Raw genomic sequence first — 16,271 nt, forward strand, 5'->3', positions numbered from 1 at the left:
TCCATCAATATCCATTGTCCCTTTGCCTTGTTTTACTTGGCAAGTTCCAGGGAGCCGGTAAAACCGTGCACACAGAGTTGAAGTCAGAATCCCGAATTAAAACAGCAGTTATTGAGTGAGTTGCATATTTAAATAGCAGGTACATCTGCCACACTGGGGTTTCCCAAATTCCAAAGAATGCACACGGCTTGAAGGCAGAAGTTATACTTCCTGGTATGCAGATAGTTTCAGGTGTTTCAGCCTGCCAACTGCACAGAAACCAAGCCACCTGTGACAGGCTAAAACATTCTCATTTCTGAGAAATACTAAATGGAAAATGTAACTTTGCCTCAAAATTGAAGTGGTGACAGCAATTAGCGAAAGCAGTTTTTGCACTTATGGAGTTTTGAAAAAATTAGTATGATAGTTTTGTTTATTTCATAATATGCAGTTTCAGAGGTATTTTCACATAACTGCAGACTGTGAAATCCAGAAGAAGACTATATTATATTGGAGGGGATTGCAGCACTTTGGAAGTGATTCAGTTGAACCCAAAGCTACCGTTCTGCAACAACAGCTGTGAGGAAACACTTAGCATGTATCGACGACTTTAAACAGTATGACAGAAAAGATTTCAGTGATCTTCAGTGGTTATTTGTGAATAGGAACAAATCTGCTTTTGTTCAGTTCTCTATTTGGTGAATTCAAAGTTTCAAATAGGTTACCAAAGGCTACTGAAATATTTTTGATCATTTGTGTGAGATCATTTAATCAGTTTATTGAATGCTTTATGTGAAAGTGTATATAACCTGGACAGTAACAGATAGTCATAATTTAAGCTATCTCTTCTTTTTAATACAACAGCATCAACAGTGAGAGACTAACATTATGAAAAACATTGTGAAAAAATTGAGAATTTGGGTTTGTAATATACTGTTTCCCATTTCCTTCGCAATCATTTTATTTTTGCTCAATTTTCCCTTTTCTCCTCAGGTGCTGACTTATGTCGGTTTAGTATCTCACCCAAGTTGGCAGCCTTCATTCATAACTCTAGACAGCAAGTATTAATAGACTGTAAGCACAGTGGGCATCAAAGCTATATCAAACACTGTTCTCATGCAATGACTACATAATCTGATTTTCCACAAGGGATGACAATGACGGAATGAAGGAAGTGGGAAAGTGCAAGATGTCAGAATTGCAGGAACAGAGTTTTCAGAGGTTGTTGAGCTGAATGTGATTATAGAGGTAAGAAGGGACAAGGGTAAGGAGCGATTTGAATATGAGTCTAAGCTAAATTCAAAGAGTGCAACAAGTATCAGGAACTGAAGCAGCAACCTTGGGTATTTTTGTCGTTTCTATCAAGAAATTCATCATTTCCAAGTCTTTTTAGCCAATATGGCAGAGTCAATGATGTGAAAACTGGGCGTATGCTATTCTGGGAACAACCAGGGCAAAAGGTCACCAAATTATTTGACCACAGAGGGAAAGCTAGGGGAGCCCAGCACTAGCCTTTTATTATTGTGCGGTAAGAGTGAGCAAATAGCAATCAAGACTGGAAATAGCACTCAACAGGATAGGCAACACCTATGGAAAGAAAAAGAGTTAATGTTTCAGGTCTATGACGAGCCATCATTAGAAGTGAGGAAAGATGGAAATGCGATTGTTTTTGAGCAAGTGAAAGTGGGAGGGGCAGGAAGAACAAACGGAAGGTCTGTGATAGGGTGGAGGGCAGGAGAGATTAAATGACAGAAGTTTTGTGGTATTGGGTAAAGTACAAAAGATATGTCCATATGAGGTGTGAATGACTGGATAACAGCTGTCCGAATGCAAATTAAACAGAGAAAAGCCGAACCAGCAAGATAAAACAAAATGGAGACAGAGATTATGTCTAAAATTTTTGAACTCAGTGTTGAGTCCAGAAGGCTGTGGAGTGCCAAAAGATCAAGTGCTGTTCCTCAAGCCTGCGTGGAGCTCCATTGGAACACTGCATCAGACCAAGGACAGAAAGGTCAGAATGGGAGGCAGGTGGAGAATTGAATTGACGAGTGACAGGAAGCTCAGGGTCATGGCTTGAGGACTGAATGGAGGTATTAGAACAAAGGACAAAGAAAAGTACAGCACAGGAACAGGCCCTTCGGCCCTCCAAGCCTGTGCCGATCATATTGCCCGTCAACTAAAACATTTTGCACTTCCGATTCCACAAGGCGGTCACACAGTCTGCATTTGGTATCCCCAATGTGGAGAGGACCATATCATGAGCAGTGAATATTGTATACTAAACTGAAAGCAGCACAAGTTTCTCACTGTTTCAGTTGGAAGGACTGGAAATTCTGGCCTTTTCTCACATAACCATGGGTTACAGATGCCCATTGCAGCAAACCAAATTCTGCGTCAAATGATATCAATCAAATCTGACAGACCAGTGACAGAATCTCGAACTTTCTGATCTGTAACATCATGTTGCATCAGCCAATACCTTTGCCCACTGGGCCATGGAGGGACCATCCCCTGGCAATTTAGGACAAAAATAGTTCTAATACTTGTTATAATTTTGTTATTTCTGCCATCACACAGAGTTCCGTTGACTGCTTTCATCTATTTTAATTCACTCAAATGTAATGAGTGGTACATTCATCACTGCATCTATTACAGGTTTTAGCCACCTTCACTCTATTAATATCTCACCAATATACTTCACCAAAAGACAACTGCCAAACACAGAACAGGTTTGAGACACTGCCAGTAAATTGTGAAATAACACAATGCTTACAAATATTATCAAATATGCAAGATGAACAGTTTTCAAATTCTGTGTTTCACGCTACACTTTAAATACTTTACATGGCATTCCATTCATATTTGTCAATAGAATCCATGCCAACTTGCAATAGAATGGGTTACTTTATTCTCTCTTGATTTAAGTTCGGTTGATTCTATGTCACAATTTGATAAGAATCAGGGAGACCTCACAGCCAGCCCAATATTTATCCTTCAGTCAATTCCACCAAAATAAATGAACTAATTCTTTGCTGTTAGTGGGACCTTGAACTATATAAACTGGCTACCATATTTGCCTACATAGCAGAAGTAACTACATTTTAAAAGTAATTAACTGGTTGTAAATTGCTTTGGAACTTCGAGGACATGAAAGGTGTGATAGAAATAAAAGTTTGAAAATTCTCATCAAAAAAAGGTAAATTAAGGTATTGATCAAGGTACATGCATGTGATATATTGCAGTTAGTCATACCTGATGAAGATCATTGCCAATCGCATATTCTTGGAAATAGCCAGGTGCTGCTGACGATGCTCGAATTGCCTGCCACAGTTTAAAGTGACAGCCACCCATATAGGGCGATCTTACACTGGGGAGGTGATTGTAGTTCCTGAAGACAAATGCTTTCAGTGGTGTCCCTTTGTTTACTATGGTACTTACAGCTGCTACCTGAAAAGTAAAGCATTATAAATATTTAACTGCAGATTTAAAAAAGAAAATGTTTGCCTCCATTTTTATGAGCCAACTTAAGCACTAATCTCTGTACATAATGCATCAACCTGCAAATCAAGTTGAGTTTTTATCATCCCATTCCACCATCATTTCATTTTGCCTTCAGATTCAAGCTCATAACTTTCAAAGGTTACAATCAAAAAATCCTTATGCACCGCTTGGTTTAAAATGTTTTAACAGTAGTGTTAAGCATTCTGCATATAATACACTTTACTTGGTTAAAAAACAAAAATCAAATAGTGTTGAGTTGGGGGATGCTTGCCCCCATTCTTTACGCTTCTCTTCCAGCACAGATCTCATTGAGCCATGTGCCCTCTGCAGTCAAGCAGGCAGAGGGCTCATTTTCATGACCATTCATCTGTGCTATTCTTTGCACAGCTGCTAAGTGATGCAAAGCACTTGTCCTGTCCTAACTGTAGCTTTCCTATATGGTGGTGACAAGCAGGAACCAGGCATTACACCACAGATAAACGGCGATTTCAAAATTGGGAACTCAGTGGATTAAGGCGGGTAAAGAGGGTGCAGCTATAAAATACCACAATGACAACTCTCAACTTCATTGTCACAATACAAAGTAGCTGAGCAACATTTTCAATCAATGCCATTCTCAAAACACTTTTTGCAAAGCATTAAGTGTTCTTTTGGTTTATCCTTATTACAAATATGTTAAGCGCTATGGGCGTAACTATCCCAGATGGACTGCAGCGGTTCATGAAGGCAGTTTACCACCACCTTCTCAAGGGCAACTGGAGATGGGCACAAATGTTGGCCTCGCTTGTGATGCTCACATCCCATGAAAGAACAAACAAAATTATTTTGCTTGGAACTCTGAAATCTGTTATTCCTTCAACAAACAATTTGTACTCCACCAAGGCCATATGTATTTCTGACCCAGCTGTAAAAATTTATGGCATGAGTAATCCATGCAAAATTTCCACGTCAGAGGATCATGTGGATTCTGTAGTTGGGTCTGTGAATGGAGCCCATACTGACTTTAGGGCACCCAACATAGCGAGTCAGAATTTACCATGGGCTTCGGGACTCCAATAACAGGGGGAAAAAATTCAGGTCCCAAGCCCACACTTGCCGGCAGTGAGACCAGCTCAGTGATTATACTGCAGGAGGCCTCCTAAATGCTGCCTGCAAGCTCACCTTAAAATTAGCCACTGGGAAAAGTGGATGCTGCCAAGACAGGTTTGGAGACTTCAAGATGCCCTTGTCAAGGTAAGCAGAAATAATAAATTCAGGATGGTTGAGTGAGAAGGCTCACCGATTGCAATGCAGAACCCTCTGGGGGTATCACTGGGGCTACAGGGACTGCCTTTCATGCCCGCAGCTCCGTTGTTGTGCCATGGGACCTTCAGCTCTGATGACTCCCTTGCCTCCCCAGCCCAAGCTGCCATGAAGCTGGCAACCTCCCGACATAGTGGGGACCCACTCAGCCGTTGATAAAGTGCCGGCTGCCCTGTGTAATGGTCCTTGATAATTGTACCCTTAATTATGCAAATCTTCTGCCCGCCTCCATGAAGCGGGCAGCTCATTTGACATGCAGCCCCCACCAATGGGAAATTTCCCACAGGCAGGACAGCAATAGGGAGCCACCCCAATGTGGCTCCCCACTATTTTAATACACCCCCACCCTGCCACCATTGTTATCGGGAAAAAAAAGAATTTGAAAGTCACATGAGCCAAAACAGAAACTTACAAGGATTGAATCCTCCCCTTGTGCACAAGATTGCTTACATGCAATCTGGAGGAGGTAAAATCAAAAGAACAATCTGGAGAAGGTAAAACCAAAAGAACAGTCTCAACATGTGTCTCTCTAAAAGTACAACAAGAAGCTTGTTCCATCACGGGATTCTCAGTACTTGGACCACTGCTCTGACTAATACACTGGTCGTTGTAATTATTCTACTGATCATATGCAGTTCTGACCATTCCACAAAAATAAATTGTTGCAGGGAGTAAGAAGAAGCAACTCAGCAAATTTACCATGGGCTTCAGGACTCCAATGTCAGGGAAAAATCAGGTCCACCCACCCACCAAATTATGCTGTCTTAATTCTTACTGGTAACTCAGAGGGTAAACGTCCTATCATGGTGCTGCTTGATTCTATATGTGAAGAAGATTGCAGAATCAATCTTCTTGACCTTTGATAAATTAGCATGGAAGCAGTGAAGGTGCATAACTGACCTCAGTCTTCAAGCGAACCACTGAGGGGAAAGCAATGTGCTTGAAACCCAAGTATTTCTCACTATTATACTGGCAACATTGGGGGTGGAAAGGTGGAAAAGGAAAGTTAATTTATTCATGCTGGAGAGCTTTCTTAGTTCATAATTTGCATGATTTGTGCTAATATTTATGCCTAACAAGGCAAAGGTTAAGTAGATTGATTTTCCTATTTAGAGTGGACGTGCTGGGCTGAAATTTGCCAGTTACTGTGAAGTACAATATAGGTTTATATTCCCTAAAAATAAAACCTTGAAATTCAGCCAATTTATATTATAAAACAATGCTCCCAGTGCTTGCATAATTGCAACAATACTAATTCATAGTGCTAAACTAGGGTTACACTTAAATATTTGACTTTTCAGCTAAACAAAACTATTACTGCAAACACACCTTCCTACAGAGAAAGCCAATAAGAGTCATTGCTGTGATTAGATGAAACTGATTGGAGACAACATGAGGGAGCAAGGCAGAGTACAGAGAATATATATATATATATATATTTTATAAAAATGTGCAGTAAGAGGTCTTAGTCCTGTTACAATTAGTTAAAAGTACACTCAAAACATGTATTGTAAGAAACATATTTCCTGAAAAAATGCTAAATATTTGGAATAATGACCCAGCAAATTAGTGGAGCCAAAGATATTAGGAATGTACAAACTTTAGCTGCATATAACAATGGGAGTACAAAGTGGACATACTACCATGGGGAAAAAGGCCTTCGCTCTCATCCACCTATTTTATGCGCCCAATGGAATCCACATATATGCAGCTTGTAACAGGGGTTGCAAAATAACAGTTAGGGACAAAAGCACTGGTTCATTTTTCCCTTTTCTAGCTTGGGAGCATGAAGGCCAACACAACTGCCCCATATGAGTAGAGTTTTAACAATGTAGGTCGGAGATAGAACTCAGGCCCTCGTCTTGGTCTACACTGCACAGTACATTTATTCAGTGAAACATCAAACACAAGTCTTCAAAGAACAAACAAATCCTTTCTAGGAGATAGTTCATTTAATAAAATAAATTATGGAATTTTCTATATAGGAGAGGTATTCAAGGGTGATGAAAAATAACTTCAGCAATGGATTCATGTGATCACACTAAGCCGCCTGTGATTCAATAAGATATGCTTATTGCCTGGAAATGGTTCACACACAACTTCTTACCTTTCATAAAATAAAAGCAAAAAACTGCAGATGCTGGAAATCCAAAACAAAAATACCTGGAAAAACTCAGCAGGTCTGGCAGCATCTGCGGGGAGGAACACAGTTAACGTTTCGAGTTCGTATGACTCTTCAACAGAACTAAGTAAAAATAGAAAAGAGGTGAAATATAAGCTGGTTTAAGGGGGGTGGTGGGAGCTTAACCACAGACCTGCTGAGTTTTTCCAGGTATTTTTATTCTTACCTTTCATAATGTACACTGTGAAACCTAAGCAGATATCACCAAGTTAGGAGGCACAATAAGTTGTGCAAATAGGACAAGTTAAAAAAAGTGACATAGACAAAATTATTCCGAATATTTAGCATTTTTTCAGGAAATAAGCTTATTCTAATACATGTTTTGAGTGCACTTTTAAATAACTGTAATGGGACTAAGACCTCACACTGCATATTTTTATAAAAGATATATATATATTCTCTGTACTCTGCCTTGCTCCCTCATGTTATCTCCAATCAGTTTCATCTAATCAGAGGAATGAGTCTTCCCTGTGGGAAAGCTGTGTGAGGTCAATTGCTTTGGATCCAGTAATGACAGATCAGGATGCTTTCTTAATGGGGAGAGATTAGGATCTGTGGAGCGGCAAAGAAATGTAGATGTCCATGAATACAAATACTACAAGTTGGTACAGGGATACAAAAAAAAACAATGAGGACCAAACTTCAAATTTCCAAATAGTTTACAGCAACCTTATTTTTGTGTACTTCAGCTTCCATATAGAATCTTTCCACTGACCTACACATAGGGCAGTCGGGAGCGCACCCGACTCGATCAGGCGTAAAATAGTGCGCGTTGATGTTGGGCAAGCGTCTTGACGTCATCGCGCACTCGTGTGATATTTTGGTCGGCGTGTGGGGGTGCTGGAGCCGTGCCCACCATTAATTAAGAGGCCACTTAAGGCTCTTAACAGTCCAATTGGCTGTGATTTTTCGTTGCCCATGCCATTTCGCGCTTGTCACATGGGTAGAATGGGCAGGCAGCCAGCCGACATTTTTAAAAACCTCACCCATGGGCAGGATAAAAAGGGTCAGCAGCATTGCCAGTGTGAGTAGTGAGGAGTTTGAGATAGTTTACTGCTGGTTGCTTATTGGTACTTAGCAGCCTCATCTCTGTTCAGGGCTTCATTCTTAGCATTTCCAGGCTTCATTTCAGGACTCCTTCGTGTCTGCAAAGCCCCCCAGAGGATTCAGACTGTGTGGACTCTTCCAGGTATCAGACAGCCTTCTGTTATCCTGGTAATGGGGATTGTGGTCTCCGCTGGAGCACTCCCTCCTCTGAGGAAGAGAGGGGCAGAAGGGAAAGGAGGCAATGCAGCTTCCAGGGGAGGGATCTGTGGGAGGACAGGTGCAGGCACAAGGGGCGCAGGGCCAACAGAAAGTTCAAGACAGAAGGGGCCGCAGAAGATGCCACCATCCTGCTGCCAGGGTTTACAGGCAGCGATGCAGCTACCTCAATATGTCTGAGGTGCAATGCTAAAGGAGGCTCCGCCTCTCAAGGGAGACCGTGACCTCTGATTGCCAGATGATCGGGTCCAAGATCAGCTCCAACTGTGTGGGTGGACTCCGCATGCCAATGGCTCTGACGGTCCACAGTGACCCTCAACTTCTATGCCTCCGGCTCTTTCCAGGGATCAGTGGGGGATCTGTGAGGAGTCTCCCAATCAGCTGTCCACAATTGTGTCAAACTGGTGACAGAAGCTCTGTTCAGGCAGGTCCTGACCTTCATTCTTTACCAGACCGTCGAGGCCTGCTTGGCTGAGCGAGCCAGGGGATTTGCAGTGATTTTTGGGTTCCCACGCATCCAGGGTGCCATTGACCGCACACATGTGGCTATCAAGGAGCCAGCAGGTCAGCCGGGTGCCTTCGTCAACAGAAAAAGATTCTACTCCATGAACATGCAGATAATGTGTTACCACAGGATGCAGATTCTGCAAGTCTGTGCAAGATGCTCTGGCAGCTCCCAAGGTGTGTTCATCCTGAGACACTCCCAGGTGCCGAGGCTCTTCAGTGTTCCAACCCGACTGGATGGATGGCTGCTGAGTAACAAGAGCTATCCGTTAAAGAGGTGGCTCATGACGCCTCTCCGCCACCCAAGAACAAAGGCAGAGAAGCGTTACAATCAGAGCCATGCCTCCACAAGGGTGGTGGTGGAGAGGACCATAGGTCTTCTCAAGATGCACTTCTGATGCCTGGACCGTTCAGAGGTTCACTACAATACCCTCCAGAGCAGGTGTCAGTGGTTGCCTGATGTACTCTTCACAATCTGGCACTGGCAAGGGAGGACCCACTGGAGGAAGAGGATGTTGATGCAGCTGCACAGGCCACAAATGATGAGTCCAGTATTGAGTCTGAAGATAAGCACGGTGAGGAGACAGCTGGGGGCATGGAGTCAGACCTTGGTAACCTGTAGGGAGGCAGGGACACCAGGGAAGCATTGATCCAACGCTCCTTCAGCTAGACTACCAAAGATCAGCTTCAACAGCATGCAAAGGCTGCCGCCTCCATCCCGGATGTCTGATAGGACCCTTTCATTTGAACCCAAAGGACATTCAGTGCCTGTGCAATAAAAGTCAGAGCCACCTATGTCCAGCGTTACATTTACATACTGGTGTTTCCACACCAATGAAACAAAAAGGTGAAGCATACTTAGGCCATGACGACAAAAATGGGAGCTGCCAGGCTGGCCTCAATGGTATGGTAAAGAATGAAGGTCAGGACCTGCCTGAACAGAGCTTCTGTCACCAGTTTGACAATTTATCTCATTCTGACAGTTCAATAATATTTACATAAACGTTTCTTGTCTTCAACCCCAGACAAGTATACATAAAGTCAACATAAATGAACATAAAATCACCTGTGACCTGTCCCTCTTGTGGTCATGGTGCCTTTAACTTACGTTTGCGAGTGCTATGCCTTGGTACTCCTCCTCACTGGCACCTGCATTGGAGACAGCCTGCTGTGTCCTGTTGGCCTTGATGACCTTAGCGGTCACCCTCTGGCCAGTGGAGCCTGTGCTGGCTCCGCCTGGGAGGGAGCAGCCAATGGCACGGCTGGCATCTCCCCAGTCGCCGCAGCCTCATCAGATGCCGTGGTCACTGGCAGAGGGGCAGAGGAGCTGCTGCTGTCGTGCAGAGCGCCCTGAGAGGAGCCCGCAGAGGCGACAGGTAGCTCGTGCGCCAACATGAGGTCGCCTTGAACCTCCCTGCTCACCATTGATGGGTTCCAGAGGCTCATCATCAGCCTTCGCCTGAGCATCGTCCTGGTCCCCAGTAGTCCTCTGACAGCCAGCGCCCTGGGCACTCTCTGCCTCCACCTGCACCTCAAGCAAGTGTGAAGTGCCTTCACTAATGTGCTCCGAGATACTAGCCGCCGATATAATGCCCACCGAGGTGCTCATATCTGCGCTGGTGCCTGCTTTAGAGAGCCAGTGTGACGCAGGTGCAACAGAAACTCGGTGGTCCTCCAGTGTCAGGGGTGGCCCTTCAGGGTTTGCAGAACGCATGCCTGCTGACGAACCTAAAAGGGAGAACAAGGGCATGTCATTAGTTAAATTCATCACACCGTCACTGTGTATGCAAGGCACCCTGGTGAAACCATGGAGATCTGCATCATGGTGCCCTTATCTTCCGATGATCAATGGGGACTCCAGGTTCGAGGCTCACATCAACGAAGAGACTACACTAGAATAGTTGCACAAGCCGAATGTCTCACCGCTTACTTTTGTCTGGCACCCCTGCCTCTCCACGCCCGATTGCACCGGGCGCATGCCGGCTCCAGGGCGTCTTGCTTTTATCTCGAGAGGATTAGGAGGCTAGCGTGACTTCTGCCAGTCCGCGAACTTTCTATTTTGTTGTGGGCCGTCTTCTCCTGAAACAACAGCATTGATTAGCTCACTCTGTACCTGCAGCACCACTGCAGCCTGGCCAACCCCAGCTGAGGAGCACCTGGTAGGGCACATCCAATTCGTGGGCCTCGAGCCACAAGGCACTCAGTCCAAACAGCCAGGGTTCGCCCCCTTGGCCAGCTCTGGCGTCATTGACAGTTTGCACTCAAACTCTCGCACCCCTGAAGTCCATCTGGCAGGGAGGGGGCAGGGACGACACACCTTAACGCTCTGCACACTGACCCATGCCAACAGAGTACTCACCCTTCCCGAGCACTTCCAACACTGGACCCAGGTGCACCGCACCACGTCATGGTTACTCGCCATTGCTGCCACCTCCTCCCACGCCATCTTGGTGAGGTGTGGTAGCCCCCTCCTCCCATCCCTGGGGACAAGGATGTCCCTCCTGGCAGCCACCTCCTCCAAGAGGACAATGAGGCAGCCACTTCCTCCAGGAGGATGGCGAGCAGGGGGCTGAGTGCCCACATGACCTGCCCTGTCCAACCGCACTCGACTCCGTTGCAAAAGTACAGGAGGCGTCCTTCCATGGCAGCCTTCCAAGGGCTGCCTAGGGCCGCTTTTAAACCGTCCACCGGGTCACGATTGGGCCCAGCGGCTGACAGGCCCCAGCCCCCGCTCGACCCTTCCCTGTCAGTGCAGAGCCACGTTTCACTCTATGTGGGTCTTAAATGGCCCACCCGCGGTGAAATCACAGTCGGGGCCTGACTGCGGCCACTCCTGGGCCTGCCCACCTGATGACTCAAAATCCTGCCCATAATTTTTTTTTTGCTGTTGTTGTGTGTTAAGAAGTAGAATCAGAAGTATACAAGAATACAATTCTTCAGTTACAGAATTCTTTGCATTCTTATGTTCTGCATCACTTTCAATTTAAAAACTTTCTTAATCCATTATTAAATAATAGAATAAGGATGAATCAGAGATTATACACAGCTGTCACCTCTGCAAAAACTATTCTATTATTCTAGAAAGTATCCTATATTGCTGAATAGATATTTGTACATGATTAAACCCCATTTAAAAAAAAAATCAATGCATTGGATAAATATAGTTTTCACCACACAGAATGGGGTCTGGAACAGCACTAAAGAAATTTTAAGAATACATCATGGGACCCACTTTGAAAAATAATCGGGATAAATTAAGAAAAAGTTCTAAAATGGTGCATAAAACGTACCTAAAATAATTATCAGCATCGTTTAAAGTTGATCTCAGCAATGAGAAGTTAACTTTTTTTCTGTACTTTTTTTACTGTATTATTTCCCCACTGAATTTTTGTTGATTATATTCACCCATTTATTTTCTACTGGTAAGCACTAATCTTAATTACCTTGGCTAGATAGGGTTGTAGGTGATTTTTTTTAATGAAAATTAAATATGAACTGTGCGTGTAGCTAATCCCCATTGGTCAATCTCATGACCTGAGGAAATTATCAAGGCACCAATTCACAAATTTTAGTTGCCAGTTTAGCATATTGCAACCCAATTTGCCAAAACAATGTCTATGGGGTTCTCTGCCCTAACAAATATGAGGCTGAGAAATCTTCAAAAATGACTAAACAGAAAGACTTTCAAATAAACCCAAAACAACATTTTTGTTTAAATCTCACTGTAAGATTTAATCTTGCTGGACACACAGGGGCAAAGAGGAATATTACAGGAACCAAGCAGCATAGAAGTAGTCTAGTGCCAATCCTTGAAAGGGTGGAGGTTGGTGGGGGGGGAGAGAGATAATTTTGGTGATCCAATTCTGTTCCTTACTGGGATAATGGGCAGGTTCATTAAGTTTTAGGAATAGGAATACATATGGAAGCTTCCAGATAAAATTAGGGACATTTCCAGTTGTAGCTTCACCTCATCTACAATGAACCAGTTCCACTGACAACTCAGTTGTCTGAAAGTGAAAAATTATTATGGTGTCACGGACAGAATTTATCTACTCTCTTATGGTCCGTAATCAGTAGGTATTGAAGGGAAAAAGGTGTGTTTTTTAATTAAATAACTCAGCAGCAAGCTATCATGAGTTTAAAATAAAGAAGGATATTTATTCTTACACACTTACCCCAAATTAACACATCACACACTTTGTCTCACACGCATGCACACACACAAAGATTGGACACAGATAAATATAGTGCATTTTTATAGGTTACAGTTAATTCAGTTTCTGATTTATGATTTCTGGTCTCCCATGTGGCAGGCTTCTGGTTTCTGGAATGGATTCGACAATTTAAAATTGAAGTAAGGTTCTTGTAAAGCAAAGAGTTCACAGTGGGTTGCAAGGTTTCTTGCAGACTGGCTGATGACTGATGGTTCTATTGGTCTGCTGGGTTCAGCTTCAATTACATGACCAGTGGGTTAACACTTCTGAGGCTCACCCAGCTTGGTTTGGATGGGGGAGGCCAATGTGATACAATGGAAAGTTGATAGTGGCCACTGAGTTTCAATCTTACCTTTCGTCCTGTATGAAACATGGAGACAAGCAGTCTGGAAACTCCATAATCTTTAGGTGTTGACCCAGACCCATCCTTAAACAATGAGATGTGTGAATTCCACAAACGGCTATGAAGTACCCTCACTTATGTCCATGTTGAATTAGGTATTTGCCAGAGACTTGATACTGTCTGTAGTCCAAATGCCAAACATCACATGATTTGCGGCAAGCATAACAGCTTGTTTGTGTCCAAGTTTTAAAAATATTGACTGAAAGTTCATAATATTATACGCCTGTGCTAGGCATGACAATAGGCAATAGCTGTTCTTTATGTACTATAGGGTTCTATTCTTTGTGATCTGTCAAATCCTTCAGGTGTGGGCATGTGACTAGAATACTGGAAAATTAATGCTCTGAGCTATTTGATGCTTTGTGAGCTCAGCCAAGCAGCCCCTACAAGTTTTGATTAAGCCATTTTCACAGATTAGAGCAAGACCAGATGGTGCTTTATGTGGCACAGCCAGATCTGGTGGCAAATTGTAAAACCAGTTCTCCGCCACAGCCTTTCAGGTCTGTATCCATTGGACTTAAGCGAGCAGAGCTGATGGCTGTACCGGGCGAATGGCCGGGATGACATAACAAACCCTTGAACCCAGAGGAGAAAGCGCTACCATCTAAACCAAGCTGCCTCATTGTATAGTACTGCAGTTATGTTCACCATCTCAAGACAAAATACTCCAGTAGAAGGAAAATCTGCCAGAAGGAAAGCCCAAAAAAAATAATCTGAACTGCATAAAGAGCACTCCGTGCACTCCAAATAGGAACATGGTTTTTTGATTGTGTGTGCATGTGTACAATGTAATATTTTAATAATGCATTTAATATCAATGGTACTGACTCTCAGAATAGCACTTATATCCATAACATAAAAATCATAATAATGAAAGATTAAATTTCAATGCTCTTACTGCACAAAGCAAGCTATGTGGGATCAAAGCTGAAAAATTAATCTTTAAAATCTAATCCTCAATTCTCTTGTAGTCCCCCTTTTCCAACCATCCCAAAATCGTATACATCAGCCCTTTGCTTGTATCCCTCAGTCAGGACCTCACCCTCTCTCCTGGAACATCATCATATCGATCTTTCCATTGCTTACAATTTTTATCCAAAGACCCACAGCAACTCAGGTACTGAAGCAAAAATGACACTCATTGTTGCTTCTATGAACACCCTCTAGATTAACCTCATAAATTTAAACTTCGTCGATTCTGGAAATTGTGCATTCCGTACACCTTGCTGCTTAGTTTCACCTGTCACTAATTTTGAAAATGAGCAATCATTCCATGATCCCTCATTATATTCATGTACTTGGAGTAACTGAGTTGCTTCCAAGCTTCTATTATCATGGCTAATTTTCTAACTTTATTTTCTCCAGCAAAATTGATCATCTCTAATTGTGCTAAAGTAAAGTTTTTCTCAGGGGAGCAAAATTATCTCTGCTAAGGCAAAATATAATTACACTTCAATCTAATACTAACGAAATTCAGGGCCAAAATCACTACAGTACAATTTTTTCATTGAAGGTCTGATAGCAATTATTATAACATTACATAACATATTAAGCCTGTACACCAGTACAGAAATTTACAACACAAAAGATAACTCACCTTAGGACTTTTCTGATTCCTTGCAGTTTGGATTAGAAGTTCTTCCCCCATTCTTTCTCTATGATTGAGAACATTATTAGCCATAGTTATGAAAGATTTGAACTTCAAGCTAAACCTCAACAAAAGAAATAACTACAAGGAATTGGATTATTGATTGTTGCTGTGTCGGTGTGCATTTCCCAGATCTTGTCACCCAATGAATTTGTTCATCAAGATCTTGCCCATACATGGGGATGGAGTGATAAAATTGTAAGGTGACTGAATAGCTAAAAGTAGTGTATTTCTGCAAATAGTGGTCTCCGAGTAAAAGAAATGCATCTCAGTGAGTTTCATTTTATTAAAATCAAAATTATAAAGAATGAATTGTCCTGAAAAATATTTCTGAATTCAAGCTTTGACATCAATTTTTTGACTATTGCAAACATTAAAGCTTCTAACGATACTAAAGAGAGTTAATAACTTTGACTTTAAAAGCTTTTACATGTGCTTTGCTGCACATTTTCCAAAATCAGTAACATGTTGAACCTTGTTGAGGATATTGAGGAAAAATGGTAAACTTTCTAGGGTGCATCTTTCCTAAAATATTTCGGGTTCCTTGCTCTTAAAACAAGTGTCCACCATATTTCACAAGAGTAGCTCAATTCTTAGCCAATAGAAAGCCCAAGGGAATTTTCATAATTGAAGAATGTATGGCTTCACCTTTGTTTCCGTTTCCTTGTAGTGTACAAGCTCTTGGGACAAATCAGTGTTGAGAGAGGCCAGCTGCCCTCCTAGTGCTATCTTTTCTCCCCATCCCCAAAATTGTTAAAAGGAGGATCACCCAAAGGTAACGATTACTGTTGGAAGCTACAACTTGCACCCTGAAAATCCACCAACACAAGTCTCTTGATCAGCACTTCTCCATGACCTACAGCATGGTTAAGTAACTCTGATCCAGTAGACGATAGTTAATATTTTAGTGAAATTAAGTAACAAGAATTTTTGCAAGTACCACAGGCTGGAAGAGTTTTACGTGAATTTTTTCCCCGTGCTAAGTTGCATAGAGGGAGGCCTTGTGGTGCAGTGGTAATGTAGTTGTAGCAACTCTTAAAAGGGCTGCTGTCACTTTTACAAGAGTGTGCTAAGCAACAAGTTAACATGCGGAAATGCAGGAGGCTAAATACAATTAGAAAAACAATGTTCCTGAGAAAAAATACTTGTTTCCAGTCAACGTTGAAAAAGATAAACCAGGTATAAGAAGCTTAATTATTTCAGCAGGCCAGGCTACTGTATTAGTGCTGTTTATCCAATTAATGTAATTTCAGCATAATATAATTTCATCATAAC

The 16,271-nt window shown here is 42.6% G+C and overlaps 1 protein-coding gene across 1 annotated transcript in view; it reads right to left on the reverse strand.

Annotated features, from left to right (window-relative positions):
* The window catches only part of pnpla8 (patatin-like phospholipase domain containing 8), a 71,759-nt gene that overhangs the window by 21,582 nt on the left and 33,906 nt on the right, over window positions 1-16,271 (reverse strand). Inside the window, exons 7-8 of the mRNA XM_078568479.1 lie at window positions 14,946-15,003; window positions 3,232-3,426 (exon numbers count right to left, since the gene is read on the reverse strand). Of these exons, the coding sequence (XP_078424605.1) occupies window positions 3,232-3,426; window positions 14,946-15,003 (253 nt within the window). The remainder of the gene's footprint in view (window positions 1-3,231; window positions 3,427-14,945; window positions 15,004-16,271) is intronic.

This window comes from Cetorhinus maximus, chromosome 22 (genome assembly GCF_964194155.1).
Source record: "Cetorhinus maximus chromosome 22, sCetMax3.hap1.1, whole genome shotgun sequence".
In the NCBI taxonomy this organism is placed as follows: domain Eukaryota; kingdom Metazoa; phylum Chordata; class Chondrichthyes; order Lamniformes; family Cetorhinidae; genus Cetorhinus; species Cetorhinus maximus.